Source organism: Mangifera indica, chromosome 17, assembly GCF_011075055.1.
Source record: "Mangifera indica cultivar Alphonso chromosome 17, CATAS_Mindica_2.1, whole genome shotgun sequence".
In the NCBI taxonomy this organism is placed as follows: Eukaryota; Viridiplantae; Streptophyta; class Magnoliopsida; order Sapindales; family Anacardiaceae; genus Mangifera; species Mangifera indica.
In genome coordinates, this window is record NC_058153.1 from 209,161 (window position 1) to 232,217 (window position 23,057).

General features: G+C 32.2%; 4 protein-coding genes across 5 annotated transcripts; 2 read left to right on the forward strand and 2 right to left on the reverse strand.

Moving 5' to 3' along the window:
* Positions 1 to 343: 343 nt before the first annotated feature.
* Positions 344 to 4,579, forward strand: LOC123200149 (protein MEMO1-like). 2 transcript variants are annotated; one of them, XR_006498507.1, is made up of 9 exons: positions 344 to 722; positions 1,555 to 1,639; positions 1,756 to 1,824; positions 2,034 to 2,146; positions 2,454 to 2,565; positions 2,654 to 2,797; positions 3,662 to 3,836; positions 3,904 to 3,986; positions 4,334 to 4,579. XR_006498507.1 is itself a non-coding variant. In XM_044615290.1 (8 exons), exons 1-8 carry the CDS (start codon positions 671 to 673, stop codon positions 4,457 to 4,459), a joined length of 876 nt encoding a protein of 291 aa, XP_044471225.1. In that variant the 5' UTR covers positions 350 to 670; the 3' UTR covers positions 4,460 to 4,579. The 2 variants fall into 2 exon arrangements, 1 of the variants encoding a protein (XP_044471225.1); XM_044615290.1 differs by lacking the exon at positions 3,904 to 3,986 and having other exon boundaries at positions 350 to 722.
* A 549-nt stretch (positions 4,580 to 5,128) lies between these two features.
* On the reverse strand, positions 5,129 to 9,313 carry LOC123200148 (calcium uptake protein, mitochondrial-like). Its single transcript, XM_044615289.1, has 7 exons — positions 8,634 to 9,313; positions 8,379 to 8,446; positions 7,651 to 7,874; positions 7,462 to 7,545; positions 6,569 to 6,782; positions 6,080 to 6,376; positions 5,129 to 5,664 (listed from the first exon to the last, which is right to left on the reverse strand). Exons 1-7 carry the CDS (start codon positions 9,022 to 9,024, stop codon positions 5,449 to 5,451), a joined length of 1,494 nt encoding a protein of 497 aa, XP_044471224.1. The 5' UTR covers positions 9,025 to 9,313; the 3' UTR covers positions 5,129 to 5,448.
* A 3,980-nt stretch (positions 9,314 to 13,293) lies between these two features.
* Positions 13,294 to 14,862, reverse strand: LOC123199965 (uncharacterized protein DDB_G0271670-like). The gene is made up of 3 exons (XM_044615025.1): positions 14,085 to 14,862; positions 13,557 to 13,687; positions 13,294 to 13,472 (listed from the first exon to the last, which is right to left on the reverse strand). Exon 1 carries the CDS (start codon positions 14,757 to 14,759, stop codon positions 14,097 to 14,099), a length of 663 nt encoding a protein of 220 aa, XP_044470960.1. The 5' UTR covers positions 14,760 to 14,862; the 3' UTR covers positions 13,294 to 13,472; positions 13,557 to 13,687; positions 14,085 to 14,096.
* Positions 14,863 to 20,502: 5,640 nt separating this feature from the next.
* LOC123199892 (40S ribosomal protein S11) lies at positions 20,503 to 22,559 on the forward strand. Its single transcript, XM_044614918.1, has 6 exons — positions 20,503 to 20,630; positions 20,713 to 20,753; positions 20,839 to 20,939; positions 21,764 to 21,908; positions 22,091 to 22,180; positions 22,289 to 22,559. Exons 1-6 carry the CDS (start codon positions 20,619 to 20,621, stop codon positions 22,377 to 22,379), a joined length of 480 nt encoding a protein of 159 aa, XP_044470853.1. The 5' UTR covers positions 20,503 to 20,618; the 3' UTR covers positions 22,380 to 22,559.
* Positions 22,560 to 23,057: the final 498 nt, after the last annotated feature.

Consider the following 23,057-nt stretch of genomic DNA (forward strand, 5'->3'; position numbering starts at 1 on the left):
TTCGGAAGGAAACAATTATGGTTTTAAAAAAATCAGCTTAACCCAACTGTGTTTTTCGTAGTGTGGGAGGCTACAATGATTTGCGAGCGGCTTGTTCATTGATGACATACTGAATTTGTGAATGAGCAAAGAAATTATTTTAATTTGCATGATTTAAATTTGGAGTTTTTGAGTGTAATAAAATAATTTTGTAACTAATTTAAGTCAAATCAATTTGAATTCAAACCCATATTTGGATCGACTAATTAATTTTATAATTATTATACCTAATAAAACTAAAGTTAACAGTACTTAAATTCATGCCCTCAATTGCCACTCCAACTCCGCACCCTTGTGCGCATTAAAGTTCATAATTGGTTCAAGCAAAAGAGGGGTCGCCAACGAACTGTGATGGTAAAAGGTGCTGAATCGGAAGAAAGTTGCAACGTGGAAGCTGTATAGATCATGTGTACAAACTGATAATGTACGTGAGATACAGGATATCCCTATCACCTGATTGACGTGTGAGAGTAATAGTTTAGCTGGATGGAACCAGAATCAAAGTGTCGCTGTTGTATTGTGTTATTATAGGAAGGAGAGTGGAGGAAAAGCAAAAGCACATTCTTCAATCATCTCAATCAGGCCCTCTCTCTCTTCTCATTCTTCAAAGTTAGGGTTGGGTTTGATAGAAATGGAGAAAGCTAGGAGAGCATCGCATGCTGGCTCATGGTACACCGATAACTGTAAGTCTTCATACGTTCACTTCATTTTTCGAACTAGATTTTATATTTAAACCCTTATTTCTGAGTTCTGAGTAAATAATTGTAGTTGATGATGAACTCTTTTTCTGTTTGTTCAGGATATTGAAGAATAGAAAGTATCGTAGAAAAAAATTCAGCTTTAACTTTGTTTTATTATGATAATTAGTACTTGAAGTTCTCTGACATGGAAATTTTTTATTTTTTGGTATATAATAAGAAAACAAACAATTGATTTTGTGGATGAAGTTACTGTTGTTGATACTTTGGGATAAAGGTAATATAATTGAAGAATATGAAATCTGTGTGTTTAAGATTACAGAGTACTGACAATATTTCAGTTGCATTGCTTTTATCAATAAAACTTCATGTAGAAATGAGTAGGTACTAAATGGTATTAGTAAAATGATGTGTTATTATGTGATTGAGTGATTTTAAATTAGAAATAAAATAAACAATTAGTTCATCTAATGACATAATGACGCATCATTTTGTTTGTACCCATCAATACCCACCATTTGTACATGTTGTGTTGCTCTACTTTTATAGTTGTTTACTGCTAAAAGAGCATAGCTTTTCGGTTATTTGTTGGTGGAAAGGAAACAATGCTTGGTAATCTAATTCTCTGCTGTAACTTAGATATTTTGTTGTAAAGTTTAGTAATAGATTAAGGCTGTGTTTGGAAGCATAGAATCGGAAGTGTAAATCATCTCCTTGAGGAAAATTAGAGACTTGTATCTGCCAAATTTATTTTCAAAATGCTAACTCAGTGTTACGGACTATGAAAGTTCTATTATTCTTTATATCTCTTTTTCAGCTAAAAGATTAGCAGAAGAGCTTGATGGTTGGCTCAGGGCAGCTGGGCTGCCCAAATCTCCAGAAGTAAGAGCTGTGATTGCTCCGTAAGTTAATATTGACTAATAATTCTGTTTCTCTTGCATCAAAGCAACTAAATGTAGTGCAGCAGCATTAACTTGTGTATCTTTCTTTTCTTTTTGGTGTTCAATTGAGAGCCTAGACATGCAGGTTACTCCTATTCAGGCCGTGCTGCTGCCTATGCATTTGGAAACATAGACCCAACTAACATGTGCGTATGTTTCTTGTTAATCTTCTAATTGCATCTTGTTTACAAAACATGGGCTCTAACAAACCAGAGTCTGGTATATGCATGCAGTCCTAATGTGAGATACAAGGCTCTACTACTTGTCTGTCGGTTAACTGATTCTTTCCAAAATGTTTATTTAGTTTATCTGCTAATATTAGTACGAAAATATGTCCAAATATTTACAATTTCAGTTCTCGGGTATTCCTTCTCGGTCCATCTCACCACTATTACACACCAAAGTGTGCTCTTTCTACAGCCACAGTATACAAGACTCCTATAGGCAACCTACCTATTGATTTGGAAGGTAACATCATTTATATTTCAGTTACATTACACTCGTTCTATTCTTTGCTAAGTTATGGCATAGGAGTTATCTTAACAATCAATGATACTTTTTTACTTTTTCTTATCTTTTCAATATAAAGTAGTTATTGTGTAAGTAGCTCTGGTGAATTTGGTGTGCTAAGTTTAAAACAGCATTTATGTTTAGGTGTGATTGTTACCCTTGTGTTCTTGTTCATGCTTGTGCTTTTTGCTTGAATTTTCCTATCAAATATGTCCCAATCAGTCTTTTGAACCTAAGTTGATTAACTTTTATTTTTGAGTCTCAGTCATTGAGGAGCTAAAAGCTACAGGAAAGTTTGAATTGATGGATATTCGTGTTGATGAAGCTGAACATAGCATGGAAATGCACTTGCCATATCTTGCAAAAGTATTTGAGGGGTAATTGATGTTTTCTTGTTGTTTTCTATTATCATTCTTTTTTATTTTTCTGCCCCTCTTGTGGATAACTTTGTTGCTACTGATATAGACACCCAGTAAAAGTTGTGCCCATTCTTGTTGGTGCTCTCAATGTTGAAAATGAAGCAATGTATGGAAGGTTGTTAGCCAAATATGTGGATGATCCGAGTAATTTCTTCTCCATATCCTCAGATTTTTGTCACTGGGGTTCTCGGTATGTTCTGTTCACAAATTTGCTTGAACATTTGTTCCTCATTGTTAACTTGACATTTAATTTATTTAGTTAACCTTCCTCAATATTTGTATTATATCCATGTCCTTGTGAAATTTATTTTACTCTTTGAAATCTCACATTGAGATTAGGGTTGGATTCGAGTTGGGTGAGGCTCGAGTTTGGCTCGGCTTGAGGGAGTCAAGCTCTATAGTCCAGGCTCTAGTTTGACAAACTCTTCTTAGATTGAACTAGAATTCAACTTGACTTGAGGGGAGTCTAACTCAAGCTTGGTTAAAGTACTAAGTTGTTTGACTTATATACACAAAATGACGTCGTTTTGGCTGTTTCAAATTGAGCTTCCCTAGGCTTGCAAGCTGAACACACCCCAGGCTTGAGCTCGCTTAAGTTGAGTTGACAATCAAGCTCGGGCTAAATCGACTCAAATCCAACCCTACTTGAGGTTCACTTTGCACCCACATATAATATGGATGTACTTGTGTAGATTGGGATCAAGTTTTTCTGTAATCAGAACTGTTCTGTGATCCTATTACCAGTGCTTGCAACATACCATTTCTTAGATTAATGCTGCATTGCTATATGAAATGTTAATTTGTTCAAATTGACTTAGGAGCTACTGTTTCAAAGAAGAAAAGTGTTTGGTTAACATGAGTCCCTGTATTCTGCATGAAACTTAGGATTTCCCTTTGTTTAGCATGCGAATCAACAAAAGAGTTAGTGATCTTATGTAATTAAAGAATTCATAATCCTTTTATGGCTATGTTTAGAGAGGTTTATGCAACAGGGACCGTTTAGTAACTTTGATTGTTTCCACTTTCCCTGATCTAGTCTATGCCTTGGTTTTAGGTTCAATTACATGCACTATGACAAGAAATATGGGGCCATACACAAATCTATTGAGGCATTGGACAAAATGGGCATGGATATAATAGAAACAGGAGATCCAGATGCATTCAAACAGTATTTATTGGAGTATGACAACACAATTTGCGGACGCCATCCGATCAGTGTCCTTCTCCATGTAAGTGCCTTAATTTTTCCCAGAATTTACATTCTCTTTTGTATTTATGCTTCATACTTGGTTGTAGGGATGTAATCGACAAGAGCTAAATAATGTTTGACTTAAGTTCAGCTTAATTATTTCAAGGGAGAGCGCAAGCTCTCTGATCTGGTAATATCTCGGCTCAAGCTCAAGATAGAAATGGATGGTTTGAGCTCATCTCAAAGAATTGTTTAAACCTCTTAATTTTCAAAATATTATCAATTACCCTTATATAGTCAAAGTTAGGATATAAGATTTTAAGAGTGTAAATACAAAATTTAAAACTATTAAAGGTTTAATTAAAAGTGTTTGAGTCGAGGCGTGAGGCACTCGCGAGTGGCCTGACTTGTACATTGATTATGAGAAATTCAAAGCTTGCTTAGGTGTAGGGATTACTTATATTTGAGATATTTGTGAATTAACAAGAACAATGGATTTTGCCAAAAACTTACTAAATTTTCTTTCAATATTTTCAGATGTTGAGGCAGTGCTCAACAAAGATAAAAATCAAATTCCTTCGATACGAGCAATCAAGCCAATGCAGAAGTACAAGAGACAGCAGTGTAAGCTATGCATCTGCGGCAGCAAAGGTGGATGCTTGAAGATATATGAAAGTATGTCCATCTACTTGTACGGTAACATATAAGCAAATTAATGTCCTTTGAATTGATTGTCTAATTTACGACTTGCGTTTGCAATAACTATATCGGAACTTTCAACCATCCTTTTCAGCTTTATGAATATTTACTACGGTAACAATAACATTGTGAATTCCCTGTTTCTCCTTCACCATTATTACTGTTTATTAACTAACTCAACCTCAAAGTTAAGCTTAATTGCTTGCGGTTTGACTCTAGCCATGCACGAGCTTGTTATTGGTTGGTGCAATAGGTTCACAAACTCTCTTATTTGAGTAAAATATTAATAAATCTCAAAAGTTTATGATTTTATACTTGTAATATCTTATCCCTTGACATTGAATATTGAATATAGATCGATAATTGATGCACATGTAAGTTATAAAGTTTAATATAATTTTTTTCAGATGAGTTTGAATCAGTTGTTCTTACCTTGAATTCGAATTCAAGCTAAGAATTTTCCAACTCGAGCTTAAACTTGCCCTAAAAGCAATTAAGCTCAGCAATTCTCAACTCAAGTTGGTTTGATTGCAGCTCCTAGCTAACTTTCGTTCAATTTTGGCTAAAATCCACCCCAACTCAAAATACTTTGAAGTACACCAAATTAATACCATACTTCCATGCACGCACACATTACATAACTACATCTTTATTATACTGATCGTTTTAGATATAACATGATACATTGCCTAGATTTTTCATTAAAAGATATGTACAGGTATACAAGCATTGAACTCGACGTTCTAATTAGAAAACTGAATCTATTATCATAAATTATGTCAGTGATTTATGTAGCTGTGGCAGGCACCAAGAACAAAATCTTCAGGTGTCAAACCTTCTAAACTTCCCGCTTGTCGACCGCTCCGCCTCAACTCACAACACAAAAAATCATAATCACTGGATAAAAGGCCTCTTACTGCAAATTCCCAAGACCATACACCCACAACAACGGATTAACATAGGAATCGTCGAAGGGAGCGATTATTCGCGCACTTCCCACAGCATGATAAAAATCCCATGATACCTGTCTCCATAGGTTGAGCGATGTCCGTTTCTCGTCTGTGTAAAACACCAACAAACTCTTCTGCACTTAGGCTTCTGTCACAATTTGCGTCAAACACGTGGAAAACGATTTCGATCACATTGTCTGTGAGTGAGACACCACAAACCTAACATTTGCACAAAGACCACCCAGTCAACATAACATATTCAGTGTTGGGTTCAATGTAGAACGGTATGTGAAATTTCAATGTGTCTAACAGATAATTATAATACCAATAAAACTATGCGTACATATTTATTTTGTAAACAATTTGGGTATACAGATAATATGTCATCATATAATTAGATGATTTTGAATTAAAAATAAAGTAACATTCAATCACATATTAACACATTATCTATATATCTAAATTGTGTATCAAAAGTGTATATATATAGCATTATTTTTATTATATTGCCACAAACCAGTCACTACACACGATCTCCGAAATATTGAAGAGAAATTTATTAGTTAATAATTTTGAAAATGATAAGGATCTCAAAAGGAGAACAAAAGCAATAAATAGTGATCCATTGTCTTACATGGGATGCAGCTCGTTGGAAGTCCCTCCGAGTCAAGAAGCCATTTACTTCCCCATAACTAAAAAGGGCCAGAGAAAATGGCTGCAAATTTCTCCGTAGCTCTGCAAAACTTTTGAACTCGTCAAATGTAATACGTCTTTCTCTAAGATGTGGCTCACTCTTTAATTGGTTAACCCGATTAAGCAACTTGTTTATGTGGCCCATATCAGCAGAAGCAACAATGGACAATGCAAAGTCCTCAGCTGATATGGTTCCTCGTAACTTATAATCATAATGAGCAAACTCCAGTACCAGCATCTGCATAAAAGAATGAATTATTCTTTGATCTACAACACAAATATCAATCATAATTTGAAAGATAAAAATTAAATTAAATTGTGAGGTTTGATAGGGCAGATGTTAAAAATTTTATAATACAACAGTAACTGTTTTGACAAGTTCGAGGATAAGAAAGACAGAAAGAAAGAAAGAAGAGAGAATGAAGCTTACTTCATCATGCAAATGTCTCATAAATTCGACAAATTTATTATGTTGTAGACATGCATCTCCATTTTCGCCAAAAAAATATTCCACCAAACCTCCATTTTCCACAGAACCATTAACCTTTAGTCCAACACGAAGTCCTTCCCTGTGGTGAGCCCCTTGTCTGTTATGTGCTCGCATCAAAGCCATCACTTTCTTAAATTCTTCCTTACTAATCTCCCTGTATTAACAATCAAACATATGGAGAATAAACACAGGAAAAAGGCAGTAAGCATGGGAGCCCATTAATGATTATCAAACTAAATCCAACAATCCTAAAGTTGTTATAACTTTCACAGTAACAGCAGCATTTCAAGAAGTGAATGTATTTCAACTCTTAAATACATCATATGAGTGACGTTACTTTAGTTATTTCATTACAAAGAATGGTGGTACAGACATTCAAGCATCTACTTGTAGAATGAGATGACTTCCTAAGTTTTGAAAAAGAAACAGTAGTTGTATTCATGGATCTACAGTGGTTGTAACAAATAATAGGTCACAGAGAAAAAATATTCAAGAGAAGATAATAGCAAAAGAGGAGGAAATCAATGAAAATATGAATACTGATGGAGCATAAAGCATGCTTTAGATCTGTTCAATTTGAGTTCTTCTAATGAGCTTCAACATGCAGGATGATGCTCATAAGAACATTGAACCAAAGATGGAGTCAAAAAACAAATTTCCAATTCTACCAAGTCAGTGGGAAAAAAAAAATTAAGGCCTAGTCACCTTTCTGATAACTAAGAGCCTCCCTTTTCATATGAGATGGCATATAAATCTACAACATTAACTTGGCAAAGATATACTTAGGGAATATGGATATTATCATCTGAAAATAGATCTTTGTGGACACAAACCCGTTGTTGTCAATGTCAAACATCTTGAAGGCCACAGAAAAGCTTGATTCAGGTATGCTAAGAAGAGTTACAAAAAAAATGTACCTGCTCCAAGTACATAAAACAAAAATTAAACTTCAAAAAGGAGAGTTATACTAAGGGGATCTCAATATTTGCTCTACAACATGATCTATTATAGTGGCATCTTACTCTTTAAATGATATAAGTCCGTCATTGTTCACATCAAACAGTATAAAAAATTTTGAAGGAGCACAACACAAATCCCCAGGACTCCTTTCCCCTCGTAAATATCCATCTCTGACAAGGTTGGATTCAGATGGAGGGAAAACAGGAACAACTGCCCGCATTAAATCTGCTGGTGTCATAAGTAATTCTCCTTCCGGTGATCGTACTGATGCAAAGTACTCAAAGACCTTCAGGAAATGCAAGCCAACTCAATGATTACACAGCATCTCTATTAGTCAGCTAAACTTCTAAATGTAAAAACTACATGAGCATCACCTAAAACCTCTAGTATTTGATAACCAAGAATAAAAATTATGAGCAAAGATTTAACACTAAACCCCAAACTTTAAACTCTGCCTGCATCACACTCTAAAAACAATATCACAACCCACCATCATATAATTTACCTGAACAACAATCGTCATAGTAATGAAAACACAAACCCAAGAATAAAATCACAGAGACCTCATTTACCAACCAACAGTGTACAGATATAAACCAAGCAAAGAGTTTCATCAACATTGCGAGTATCAAGACAATTTGTATATTTACTTCACACTGAAGCATTGTTAATCCAAAGCACTAACAAAAACATTATTTGATTCTGATAGCATATACTTCGAATATTATCAACAAGAACTTTAAATCGTCATACAAACTAAAGAGTTTCATCAACAATCAAAATGAATTACCTTCTCAGGTGGACTTCGCAGCCTCATTCGCTTTTCATAATTGAAGAACACCTTCCTCCTATATGCCTCTGCAATTAAATCATCCCAACACTTAATACATACATACATACATACATACATACATATATATGTATATATACATACATATATATGTATATATACATACATATATATGTATATATACATACATATATATGTATATATATATATATATATATATATATATATATTATAATCATACTGATTTATTATCACCTCCAAATAGAAAGGTGGAGCTGTGCTTGTAATCAGGTAGTGAGAGTTTGCGAAATAAGGAACTGCTGAAAGAACTGAGATCATGATCCACTGTAGACTCATCGGCGACCGTTGACGTTGAACAGTCAGCGAAAGTCAATAACTGCTTTGTAAATTCTGAATTTGAAGTATAAGACCAGTAAAGTAACCCTAGGCTCGAGCCGATTGTGATTCCCGATAACCATCTCATAAGAGAACAGTAACCGGAATCTTTATCGCTGTTTACGGCATTGATGAGAGACTCTGAAGAGGATGACGGAGATTGTGGCGGAACGGACAGCTGGCGGATTTGGAGGCGTTGGATTAGAGACAGTTGCTTGAGGCACTTTGAAGATCTTCCGATAAAAATCATGATGAGATTCAGTGGTAGCTACTACAGAATCAGGATGGAAGAGGAGAAAACGAGAAATGAAAAGAAGGGGAAAAAGTATTTTGTCCTTTCCTTCGCCGAAGTCGATGGATAAGTTCTGTACAGGAAACGACGTCGGATCTCCTCGTTTTCGCTTTATCTTGCACCAACCCCGTTCTTTTCATGTATAGAACTGAAAGCATGTATGCTTCAAATGGGTACGTTTAGGTGAGTAAAGGCAGGGCTGCCGACAAAATATTAAGGTTAAAGTTTTGATTTATTTAATATATTGATTATAAGTGAATGGATTAAGCCCAATAAATAGTTCAACTTAAATTAAATCTATTTTTATTAAAATAAATAAATAAATTAGTACTTATCATGAATATGTGTAAATTTATTGATGTTCTAAAAACAATATGGTAAAGTCGATTTGATAATTTAAAAATAAGAATAAAATTTATTACAGTGAAATATATCAACATTAGGTATAACATTGCTTAAAAAAATTAGTTCTTTATTTCGTCAAACTTTTATCTTCTATTTTATTTTGTTCTTTTTAGTATGTATATTAATAATTTTGGGTAATATATGTTAAATAAAGGTACTGTAGTGAAGCAATAAAACTTTTCAATGTATTTGTTCCTCTCTAAACCTTTTGAGTGTATTTATTATCCTCAAAGGTTTGGATTTCTCTTATTTCTTCATTTTGAAGTCAAATAAATCGAGATTTAATTAAGAATTATATTCATTTTTATAAAATAAATTTAATTTAATTTTAATTTTAACTTATCAATTTGAATTAATTTTAAATTAAATTTTTTAAATTTTTATCCATCACAAATTTGATCTTATTCAAACTAGATTCAAAAAAGTCTAATTGAATCCAAGACTATCCTTAAACCTTAAAGAGAAATTTTAAAATCTTATTCCATATCTCATTTTTGGGGATATTAATTAAAATAGGCAAGAGGATTCCCGCCTAAACCTTTTTCGGCAATAATTACTTTGTTTTACCTTCTTAAGCAAATCATCTTTTTCATTCCAAAAATATCCCTAATCTAATTTTTCAAATGCAACGCTTGTCTTTCGCCAATTAATTCATTCTTATCACAGAAATTATTAATATTAGATTAAGATTAAATTACCTGAAATAAATAAAATTTATAAATTAAAAAAGGGATTAATATTTATAAAATAATTTATTTTTATATATAAAAAATAATAAGTTTTTCTTTAAATTATCCGTAATGAAAAATAGATTAAATTTTATTTTTATAAAATAATTGAAGTGAATTTGAATATTTATAAAATAATCTATTAAATAATATATATTTATAAAATAATCTATTTTTATAAAATAGATTAAATTTTATTTTTATAAAAACAGGTTGCAATGATTTGGTAAAGGGTGCGTGAATTTGGTGAGGGGTGCGGCACTCTGGTAAGGGGTGCAGGTGCGTGCGTGGAGGGTGCGACAATTGCTGGAAGGGTGCGTGGAAGGTGCGGCAATTTCTGAAAGGGTGTGACAATTGTTAAAAGGGTGTGTAGAGGGTGCGACAATTTTTGAAATGGTGCGTGGAAGGGTGCGGCAATTTTCTGAAAGGTGCAAGAATTATAAAAGGGGTGTATGAAAATAATAAACACAAAATAGGTATGTAAAAATACAAACGGCTGCGTGACAATGTGAAAGGGTGAGTGAAAATATAAAACGAGTGCGTAAAAATACAAACGGGTACGTGAAATTGTGAAGGGGTGCGTGAAAATACAAAACGGATGCGTATAAATACAAACAGGTGCGTGAAATTGTGAAGTGGTGCGTGAAAATACAAAACGGATGCGTAAAAATATAAACGAGTACGTGAAATTGTGAAGGGGTGTGTGAAAATACAAACGGGTGCAGGAATTTGGTAAAGGGTGTGGGACTTTGGTAAGGGGTGCGTGTGTGTGCGAGCGGATGCGTGCGCTCTGGCGCTACGTGCGTGCAAGCGCCCCTGCACCCGCACGCAGCGCGCGCATGCCAGTTTATCCCTGCACCCTTTATAATTTATAAACGGGTGCCGGGTTATAAAAATGGGTGCGGGAGAAATTTCTCCTCCCGCACACCTTTACAATGGGTTCATCACCTAGCTGTTATATTTATATTATATATATATATATATATATATATATATATATATATATATATATATATATATATATATATATATAATATATATATATATATATATATATATATATATATATATATTATAAATATATATATTTATATTATAAATATATTAATTATTATATATTATAAATATAATATATTTATATTATAAATAATTATATTAATATATATTATATTATAAATATAATATATTTATATTATAAATAATTATATTAATATATATTATATTATATAATATATTTATATTATAAATATATTATATTAATATAATAAAAATATAATATATATTAATAAAATATAATATATATTATAATTCTCCTGTAACCTTTTTATAATTTTCCCGCACCTCTTTTGTTTTTCCTGCACTCATTTATATTTTCACGCACCCCTTCACATTTTCACACACGTGTTTGTATTTTCACACACCCCTTCACAATTTCACGTACTCGTTTATATTTTTACGCATCCGTTTTGTATTTTCACGCACCACTTCACAGTTTCACACACCTGTTTGTATTTTTATGCACCCGTTTTGTATTTTCACACACCCGTTTGTATTTTCACGCACCCCTTCACAATTTCACGCACCCGTTTGTATTTTTACGCACTCGTTTTGTATTTTCACTCACCCCTTCACATTGTCACGTGCCCGTTTGTATTTTTACATACCTGTTTTGTGTTTATTATTTTCATGCACCCCTTTTATAATTTCTGCACCTTTCAGAAAATTGCCGCACTATTTCAAAAATTGTTGCACCCTCCACACACCCTTTCAACAATTGTCACACCCTTTCAGAAATTGTCGCACCTTTCAGAAATTGCCACACCTTCCACACACCCTTCCAGCAATTGTCGCACCCTCCACACACGCACCCGCACCCCTTACCAAATTCACGCACCCTTTACCAAATTCATTGCAACCTGTTTTTATAAAAATAAAATTTAATCTATTTTATAAAAATAGATTATTTTATAAATATATATTATTTAATAGATTATTTTATAAAATAGATTATTTTATAAATATCCAAATTCACTTCAATTATTTTATAAAAATAAAATTTAATCTATTTTTCATTACAGATAATTTAAAGAAAAACTTATTATTTTTTATATATAAAAATAAATTATTTTATAAATATTAATCCCTTTTTTAATTTATAAATTTTATTTATTTTAGGTAATTTAATCTTAATCTAATATTAATGATTTCTGTGATAGGAATGAATTAATCGGGGAAAGGCAAGCGTTGCATTTGAAAAATTAGATTAGGGATATTTTTGGAATGAAAAAGATGATTTGCTTAAAAAGATAAAACAGAGTAATTGTTGCCGAAAAAGGTTTAGGCGGGAATCCTCTTGTCTATTTTAATTAATATCCTCTCATTTTTTTTAATGTAAATGAAATTTGAAAAGGCAAGAAACATAAAATGACACCTTTAACCTTGGAGATTAAGGTAAAAGCAAATAAAATGCAACTTAGCGTGGAGTTAAAAACCTACCAAATAAAAGTTAAGGAAATAAATGCGAGCGATGAAAGAAAGAATCTACAAAAACGTGGCTTGCACTTTTGTCGGGCATCGCCGAATCAATACCTTGGGAATTATTGATAAGGAAGGTGGCAGACCACCATAGATTGCGTGTGGAAATAATCAGAAGTCGATGATATGATAATTTTAGCCAGATCAAGAGAAGAATGTTCTTCTTCTTCCAGACAATTCTCAATTGTCCATCCACCCGCTCAGATCGGACGCTCCATGTGAACCCACCACATGCTCTCTATTCACGCAACATGCTTTCTAATTCATGTTTAGTTCTGTCTTTCACATACGTAACTTTCTGGTTTCTGAAATTTTTACTTTTCTGTTTAGACTTGAAACGTTACATTTTCTGTAATATGCTGGTTACTAGAGATAAATTTCCTCATTATAAAATTTTTTAAAGAATAATATTGTATAGATATATTTTAAATACATATTTATATATATTATTATATAATTAAATATTATTTTATTTTTAATTTAAAATTATTAATATTTAATTATATAATAATACATATAAATACACCCTTATTTCTCATTCAAAATAGGCAGTATTAAATTCCTTGGAATAGTCTCAAAGTAGGTCCGGAATGATATCATTCATCGTCCAAGTCCACTTGAAAAATCCATAATCTCCGCTCGTGTTTAAGGTGGTGGCAATATAGTAATTAATAATATATTTTATTTTCAACTCCACACAAAGAAATTTTCAAAGCCCATAATCTCCCACATTAGCACCTGCCACAGCCAACCGATAAAAAAATTAAATTAATTAAATAAAACGATAATTATAAATGAAAATCGACGGAATAAAGAATATACCTCCCACCACGGACAAAGCAACTTGTTGAAGGAAGATGGCCATACCAACTGGAAGAGTAACAGCACAGCTAATCGGAAACGGCGGTCGACACCGTCAACGTGAAAGAATACGGTTAACGGACACCTCAACGCTGCGAACATAACAGACGTACGGACCGTCATAAAATTTATATAGGGAATGGAAAGCAATGCGATCTTCTTTGCATATTTTGAATGAAAATAATTTAGGAATTTAAATTAATTTTAAGATCCGCGTATTAATTATGAGTTTAATTTTTTGCGGGAAAATTTAATGTCCGAATATCTCCTTCCATAGCAAATGAGTATGTACAAAGGATTTTTCTCTTCAATGTATCTGTCCCAACAAAATCTACGGTGTCAATCTCGCAGCATACACAAACTCTTCCCAGTTGACCCAGTCCGGGTTGATCCAGCCACCGCTTCAAATTTTCCGTCGGCGCCACGCCACGCCACGCTGACTTGAATCGACTGGACAGGATATGAAAGAAAACAAAAACGAGAATCAACCTGTGATGAAAATCAAAGGTCGTCAGCTTTGGACATGATCGAAAGCCGACTCGGCCTCGACTGGAACGCCTCACGTCTCTTCTGATGATGCGAACAAGGTCGAATCAAACTTCTCAACGATCTCTTCACCAACTCTCCTTCCACACCACCGATCCTAACCAACGAGTTAGTCATCGCCGATCTTCTCATATTCAAACCATTCGGCGCATAAGAAATAGATCCGTTACCGTGACTATGGTGGTTGACGCCAGTGTTCTTATGTAGACTACAGCGGAACGAGCCAGGGTGCGTCGTAGGCGAACACATACAAGTTCTTTTCTGGAAGGAAATTGTATTGTTTTTCTTCGTAACAGAAAACGATCTGTTAGGAGAAATAGATCTGTCAATTGAAAAACGAACAGCGGACGAAGAAAGAGAAGCATTTGTGTAGAGATTCACACGCGTAGGAGATGCGGATCTGTGATGACTATGATGATGGTGATGATCGTCGTAGTGTTGGTGAAAGAAGGTCGACGAAGCAGAAGAAAAGCTCGAACTCGTTGAAGAAGCAAAAGACGACGACGAAGATGAAAGGTAAGAGTTTGCTGTATTCGATGTGCAGAATCTACCGGACGGTGACAATGATCTCAGAACTGGACCGCTTGATCTTTTAGAAGACGAACTAGGCATTTTCATTATTTTGAAAAAGAAAAGGAAGAGAGAGAAAGAAGAGGGCTTTAGGTTTTTTAATCCCAAAAGGCCCCTGGGGCTGGTTAGTTTGGCAAACCTAACGAGTCTCAAACGCCGAATTTATAGATTGGAAAGGGAAGGGTAGATGGTAATTAACATGAAGAAATGAGGGTGATTTGCGTTAAGGGTGTTAGTGTATGTTAACTTAACTATGGTTAACGCATAACTATGATTCCGGGTTGACAGTGTGCCGGTATTGGATTCTTATCCAACGGCTGATATGATGTCGACTACAGAAAGCGACAACAGATGGAGCCGTTTTTTACAGCAGCTTTCCTGGGCAAGCGCAGAAGTTGCCACGTATAAAGTTTCGAGAAACGGTCACTAACAATAGCAGTGGAATGTGCCAAATAAAGGCATGTATTTACAAAATGCCACTGTTTGGAGTTTGGTATGACTTAACTCTCCCTCATATTTCAAATTTATGACCAGAGTGTCCTTCATGTATTTTCGAAGGACGAATCCCACTTTATTCAAGTAGTTTTTAAATGACGAATCCCACTTGAGTTAAGTAATTTTTTTATATCAGAATCAATTATATCCAATAGGTTTTATATAAAATTTACAATAAAATTATGTGTGCTCATTTTAAATACATAAATATGTATATATTTATATGTGTCATCATGTGATTGGATGATTTTGAATTAAAAATAAAACAATAACCAATCATATGATGACATATATGAGTGTGTATATATTTGTGTATCTAAAGTGGGTACATATAATATTGCTCTAAAATTTAATAACCAATCTTATTATTATTAAATTAGATAGTTAAAGTCGTTATTTTAAAAAAATTAAAATAAAAATTTGAATTCATACATTCTTATATATGAAACATTAAACCATCACTTAAAATTAAATGAATCAATATAAGATAACGTCTTTAATGTTTATGTTAAAAATAAAGGGTTTTAATTTATCAAGTTTGATTCAAAATCTATGCCTCATCGACATATTTTGAGTTTTGAACTAACTCAAACTAAAATAAAGACTAATATTCGAGTTTGACTAATCGAAAAAACAAAAACCAAAGGACTTATTCCCTCCCTACCCCCCCAAACCCCCCAAGTAAGTTGTTTTTTAAAATTTTCTCTCTTTAACTTTAAAAATCTCAAATTTTTATCTATGAGTGATTAAAATTACAGGTAGTATATACAAAATCATTATTTTATTTATAATATTAAAAATAAATTAAAATATAATCTTTTTTTCTCCCCCTGCCTAAGTTTTGAAAAATGATAGTTTTCTCCTATGATTTAGTTTATAGATCTCCGATGTCATTGTCGGCACTCTCTCCCTCCTGTAGTCTCTCTCCACCTATTTGGACATCCGATCGATGTCAAATGAGACTTGAAAGATGAAGAGCTTTGTGAAGAAATACGAAAATGGATATTTGAGATTTTCAAAATTAAAAAAAGAAAACTTGAGAAAACAACATACTTTGATTGAAAAATAGTCCTTTGGCCAAAATAATAATAATAATAATAAAAGTTGCCACATACAAAGAAAATAAGAAATCACATTATAATAAATCTTAGAAGATAAATTTGTTGTCATTATTAAATATTACTAAATAGTCATCAAACAATATGGATTTGTTGATGATTTTTTGACAACTCAATCTAGATGAGTTGGCTTGACTCAAACGAGTTTAAGTTATGTTAACTTTAGTTCAAACAAAATATTTGATTTATTTTTGAAGTGATTGATTTGGATTCACCCCTAGACATTGTTGCACCACCCTCACATCAACAATCATTCATTTTTTTTATATGATGACTTTCTTTTTCTTTGACATTATTAGATAATTAATTTAAACAAGTTAGATTCGATCTTAAATTAATTATTTTAGATATGTGTTCATTTTGAGTTAATGTTAATTCAAATTTAATCTTAATTGAATTTATTATATGTATAACTTTGTATATTCCATGTTTTGTGATTACTAATGTATCGACAAATCTGTTTCCATAAGTGTAGGCAGATGATGAGCTTTGTACGGTTTAAAACATTGAAAAAAATAGGGATATTAAATTTTTTTATCTCAAAATAGGTTTATCTATATATTTATACCATACTTTTTATAGCTTAAATATTTTTATCATTTTATGTATTGAAATATCTAAATTGTATTTGTCTTCAACTTTGTAAAAATTTATGTTTATAATTTCATGTAAAATGGAATTTACTATCGTTTAATGTTGTAATTTCATAATGTTATATTGTTTAATGTTGTTATAATATAGTTGAAGTTTGATAGTTAAAACTGAGAATAAGTTAATAAAAATTTAGGTATAGATAAAAAAACACGCTAAGAACAGGTTGGTGATAACGTCAAACCTTGGCATTCCTACCAACTCATTCTTCATGTGTTTTTTAATCTAAACTTTAATCTTCATCAACTGATTCCCAGTTTTAATCATCAATACTTCAACTATATTATAATAACATTAAATAATATAATAAGATGAAATTATAACATTAAATAGTAAATTATATTTTACATAAAATCTTTATAAGGTTAAAAACAATGACAATTTAAATATTATAGTCTATAAAATAGTAAAAATGTTTATATTATAAAAAAAATGTGATATAAATATATAAGTGAACTCATTTTAAGACATAAAATTTAATATTTCAAAAAACTATTATAGGCGATAAAACAAAGTTAACTTATTCAAATGGTTCAAACACATGGTTTTGACAAGTCTCTTCACACGTTTAATAAAAATTTAGTTTCTTTTAATGTTCTTATTCATATTCAAAACATTCACACCTACACCAACTTGAAGTTGAAGCTAAGGTTGTGCCAAATGATAAAATTTCTAAACCTCGAAACTACAAACAGCAACTTAAAATCCAATTGCATTGAAAAAAATTGACAATATAAGGATATGAACCTGGTTTTCCATTATGAAATTGCAAGCATAAATCATTAAATTATATCAAAAGGGTGAAATATGATTTCATGAGAATTTAAAAAAAAGGATGAGAAGTTGTCATTTTCCAGAGTCTTTGGTGATAAATGCAATTTTAATTCAATTAAACCACCAATGGCTAAAGATATTTGTCCTTTCAATTGGTGTTGGTGTTGTTGTGAATCAAAATTCAAACTCGTTTTAATAATCGAGCCAAAATTGACCTAAAGTCTGCTTACTTGATAGGTGATTATCAGACCATCATGATTTAAATTTGATTAACGAAGAAACTCAAACCAAGGGATAGGAAGAAATAAACATTGCTAAAAGAAAATAATTATTATTCAACATCATAAATAGTTTTAGTAAACATGTATTTAAATGTTTGTTCCCCCTATTCGTCTTTTTATATAGATTAACTCTTCTTAAATCTAAAATAAATAACCCAACGTAAATATTAAAAGAGATTAGCCACAAATGAAGAAGATAATGATAAAAAGTGGTGATCGTTGACATTTAATTTTAATTTGGCCAGTTGTTGACTGGGCCTCAGAAGAAGAAAGGTCATAAATTGTTTTTAATGTTCTAATTAAGTTTTTGTTATTGATCGCTACTTCATCTTATATTATATTAGGAGTAGATTTAATTTAAATTTATTCAAATTAAAATTTATAATTCAAATCGAAAATGTTTGAATTAAACTTGAATAAATTATTTTTGTTTTAAGTCAAATTTATTACTCTCTATTTAATCTTACCTAAGATTATTCTATAAAATTATGAATTCGATCTAAGTAATAAATCTTTTTATTTTCTTCCGTTAGAGATTTATTATTTTTTTTAGTGTTATTGTTTACTATTCAAATTGATTTAGATTCAAACTTGAGATATTTGTTTCATATTCAAGCTCAATTTGAATGAAAACTACTTAATCCTAAACAAATAATGGGATCTTTAATTGGGTGTAGTTGAAGTTGAGGTTGGGTGCTTCAAGGCTGGAAAATTTAGGTTTTTGAAGGATGAAATAAGGAGTGGAGTCTTCAAATGATGGAAAATCTACACAATCCATAATATAATGGGTCGTGCCAAACCAAGATATGTAAAAATACAAACCCTAACGGGGTTGTTGTGCAAACCCATAATATGTAAAGGCTGTGTACACGGTCAAAAATATGGTGAGTTGTGCCTTAATGCATTTATTATTATTATTATTTTTTGGGCAGACAAGCAAGCTTATCAAAAATTGATTTTTTATAATTTTTGTGGATTGAGTTGACGCAAAAGCCTTTTCATGTGGCCCTAACATGACCGTGACCACCTGTAAGTTTGCTGCAAGTTTGTAAGTTGTGCCAAAATAATTTGAGCATTATCATGTGTAGAGTAGGGTTGATGTTGGACACGAGATTTTTGCCTGTTTAATATAGTCAGTTTGGTTTGGATGAAGAACATAACAGAGGGAGCGGCCAGGCCACCCACATCCACGCGGGTGGCGGTTGAGAAAATTTAATTTGAAATAATTAATAAATAAATAAATTAGGTGCATCAAATCGAAGTGTTAGCGGAATAATCAAGTATTTAATTATAGAGAAACCGACCAAAAGGAATATTTAATTGAATTCTAATTGTGATGCCTTGCCTAAGGTTACAAATTGGTCAACATTGTTACCCACACGCAACATACAGTTAGGAGAAGGAATTTGTCTTTTAAAAAAATCAACCAATAACCGCACCGGCACATTCCTTTGAAATCCAACTGAAAACTTCAATAATATTGTAAAGTTGAAATTACTAAAATATAAACTTGTTTTTGCACTCTTATTATCTACCAAACACCACTTGATGCTCTAAATTTTATTAGTTTTCATCTTAAGAAGTTCAATTCCAATTTAAATAATAAAAGCACAACATGAGTTTAAAGTTAAGAGTAAATTTTGAACATTAATTAAATTAAAATATTGAAGCCTTAATGTTCCAATTTGATAATGAACATATCTAATGGCTGTATTTCATATAAGAAAGAAATTACTAATCATAGTCAATAATATTATATTTATTAATGAGATAAATGTTATTGAATTATTTTGTATCAAACATAAAATAAATAATTTAATTAAAATCATTGGTCACAATTGCACCCAATTCAACCATATTGTCTGTCAACCAATTATCACTTTGAAAGGTAATATGATAATTTTCAAAGTAAAATAATTAGGGTTGAACTTAAATCAAGTTGAAAGCTAAGTTGGTTCGATACGAATTTAAGTTGAGATTAAACTAAGAGGTTTGACTCATTTTTTAAATTAAATAGAACTCGAGTTAACAAAAAATAATCTTAAATTTGACTCATAACTTGATTCAAATTATTTTAAGCAATTGTTAACATAATATTGTTTTACTTATAATTAAATAAAACAAGACTATTTTGTTAATAAGTCACAAATTTAAATAATAAATTTGAATCATGAATTATTTTCATCTAAACTTTAATTTGATGAACTCAAACTGACATTGAACTAATGGATGTTTAGACTCAGTACAGTTTGAATACACCAGTAGCTATATAATTTACACTGCTATTTTTCAGCTTAGAAATTGTAATTGAAATGATAGTAATTTATAAGAAACGTGTTTTATCATTCTGTGCATATATATTGCCTCCTCAACGAAACGTTTAATCGAAACTATTATATAGTAGCCCAACCCAAGGTCCTATCTATGCCCAAGTCCAGTGAACAAAAGGGCATTTAAGTAATTTCACTAATTTTAGGGTCTCGCTAATCTGCCCTATTTAAAGCACCATCACATTTAGGGTTTTCCTCTTACAAAGTTACAAGCCTACCTTATTCTTTCGCCATCTGCGCGTGATCCCAAATCTAGCCATGGCGGAGCAGGTTCAGTTTCTCACTGTGCCGACATTTTACCGTAAGGTTTGTTCCTTAACGTTTCTGATTGTTTGTTCCAATTGCTTTGCAGACTGAGAAGGCCTTCTTGAAGCAGCCCAAGGTGTTTTTGAGGTAATTTCATTTTCTTTAGGTGTATTAATTGTTTTGTTGTTGTCAACAAACGGATGGTAGAAGAAGTAATTCGCTTTTCTTGCAGCTCGAAGAAGTCAGCAAAGGGAAAGAGACCTGGAAAGGGAGGGAATCGATTCTGGAAAAGTATTGGATTGGGTTTCAAGACACCCAGAGAGGCAATTGAAGGTTTCATTATTTTTATTTTTTATTTTTACTTTTTGTTACTTGTCTAGTTTATATTTTATAGTTGCTCGATTTAAAAGTGAGTGCTGCTCATGTTATACCTGGATCTGGTTGGTTAGTTTTGTGGGGTTTAAGGGTTTGCACTTATGTTTTGCTTGGAATGTTTACCTTTTCTTGCATAAAATATTATGCTTCATGTGTTCTTTATATAACATGCTACATTGTATCGCTTGAGAGTCGCTTGATTATTATAATGCTTTAACAGTCAACTTTTCTATAACTGGAGATGTATTTCATCATATTTTTATTCAGTTGGTATATTTGAATCCAAGATTGAATGTGTCTGACTACTCTTTGCCAAAGCTATTATTATTATGTGTCATACACGTTATTTGCTACACTTAGATTGAGTAAAAAGATGAATTACAACATTGTGTCATTCAACATTCGTTAGTTCATCTAAATGATCGTTTCTTTTAGTTTATTCATAATTTGTTGGAAAATTTTCATACACTTTCATACACTTTCTGTCCTTTCTGTATTGGTATTGTTTTTATTTTGAGTTCTATTTCTAAACCATTGCATTTTTTGCAAATACTTGTGTTTAAAGGTTAATGTTTGGATCATCATCCTTAGTAGTCATGTTATAATGCTTTTTGTTATTATTGCTTCTTTTTTTTGGAATCTAATTTTTGGCTGATCTTAGTTTTGTCATGTTATGATCTCCTTTTTTACATTGTTATTAGCGAATATTCTGTTGGTGCACATCTGCTTATGTTTTGGGAAATAATCAAGGATTTAGTATTTTTGCTGGTACCTTTTTTCAGGTACCTACATTGACAAGAAGTGTCCATTCACTGGCACTGTTTCTATCAGGGGTCGTATTTTGGCTGGTACATGCCACAGTGCTAAGATGAATAGGACCATCATTGTAAGGCGCAACTACCTTCATTTTGTGAAGAAATATCAGAGGCAAGAGCCATTTGAACAAAGTAGCTTCCCACTATTAAGTTTTATTTGCTTTTACCTTCATAGACAATAATAATGTCTTTTGTGGTGCAAGAGCTATTTGAACAAAGTAGCTTCCCACTATTAAGTTTTATTTGCTTTTACCTTCATAGACAATAATAATGTCTTTTGTGGTTTTTCTTTAGGTATGAGAAGAGACATTCTAACATACCAGCACACATATCACCATGCTTCCGTGTGAAAGAGGGGGACCATGTTATCATTGGTCAGTGCAGGTAAGATACTGTATTTGCAGATTCTATTATCATGTTTGTGCAGGAAGTATTTATATGCTTGGTTTTGTTCCCACTTTATGATGTAATATTATTTGTATGTTTTGCTAGGCCCTTGTCGAAGACAGTCAGATTTAATGTCCTGAAAGTTATACCAGCTGGGTCTTCTGGTGGTGCAAAGAAGGCATTCACGGCAATCTGAGTTGGAGATGTGATTCTGACATTAAGTTTTGTTCTGTCTTATGATACTTTGTTATTTGGATTTGCCTTTAGTATTTAATCCTTGCTATGAGATGCAATTTCTAGATATGTGAATTGTTGATTTATTTTTGTTGAAGCCAATTACAAATCTTCTGTGTTAATGATAAGAGGATGTTTCGCACTGGCTTATCTTTACAGTGTTTGCATGCTGCTACATGAACCTTATGGTTTGATGATAAGAATGGGTAGTAACTTTTTCAATAATTGATACAAAACAAGTTTCCTTTCTTGTAAATTACTGAAGTCCGTTCTCTATGATTGATTGGTGTAGGCTTGATTTATTGTTAAGCTTTGGCTCTAATACTGTTGTGACTATCTGTTTTTGGTTGTTTCGAGGTCTGTTTTATTATGGTGTATGAATAATAACCGTAGTCTTAAGAATTGTTCTTCCTGTTTTTTCCCAATTTTGTTTAAGTTGGGTTTATGGTAGTAGATTTTAAATCTGCATTGTTTTTTGATGTGTTATTGATGATATTGAATTTCAGTCTTGATTCAAAAAATAAAGTTTCTGGAAATGAGAAAAGAATTAACATGTCTGTTTAAGAGGAAATCAACAAGGCTTTATTTCCTAGAATAGGCGGCTCAGTGATGTGATTGTCGTTATAAGCTCTGTTGATTG

Coding starts and splice junctions, on each gene's coding strand:
- LOC123200149 (XM_044615290.1), top strand. CDS start 671: ATGGAGAAAGCTAGGAGAGCATCGCATGCTGGCTCATGGTACACCGAT. Junction 723..1,554: donor CTCATGGTACACCGATAACT/GTAAGTCTTCAT, acceptor TCTCTTTTTCAG/CTAAAAGATTAGCAGAAGAG. Junction 2,798..3,661: donor TTTTGTCACTGGGGTTCTCG/GTATGTTCTGTT, acceptor CCTTGGTTTTAG/GTTCAATTACATGCACTATG.
- LOC123200148 (XM_044615289.1), bottom strand. CDS start 9,024: ATGATTTTTATCGGAAGATCTTCAAAGTGCCTCAAGCAACTGTCTCTA. Junction 7,875..8,378: donor TGCGAAGTCCACCTGAGAAG/GTAATTCATTTT, acceptor CATTTCCTGAAG/GTCTTTGAGTACTTTGCATC. Junction 6,783..7,461: donor TTTGACATTGACAACAACGG/GTTTGTGTCCAC, acceptor TTGTTAATACAG/GGAGATTAGTAAGGAAGAAT.
- LOC123199965 (XM_044615025.1), bottom strand. CDS start 14,759: ATGAAAATGCCTAGTTCGTCTTCTAAAAGATCAAGCGGTCCAGTTCTG.
- LOC123199892 (XM_044614918.1), top strand. Junction 20,940..21,763: donor ACCCAGAGAGGCAATTGAAG/GTTTCATTATTT, acceptor ACCTTTTTTCAG/GTACCTACATTGACAAGAAG. Junction 21,909..22,090: donor TTTGTGAAGAAATATCAGAG/GCAAGAGCCATT, acceptor GTTTTTCTTTAG/GTATGAGAAGAGACATTCTA.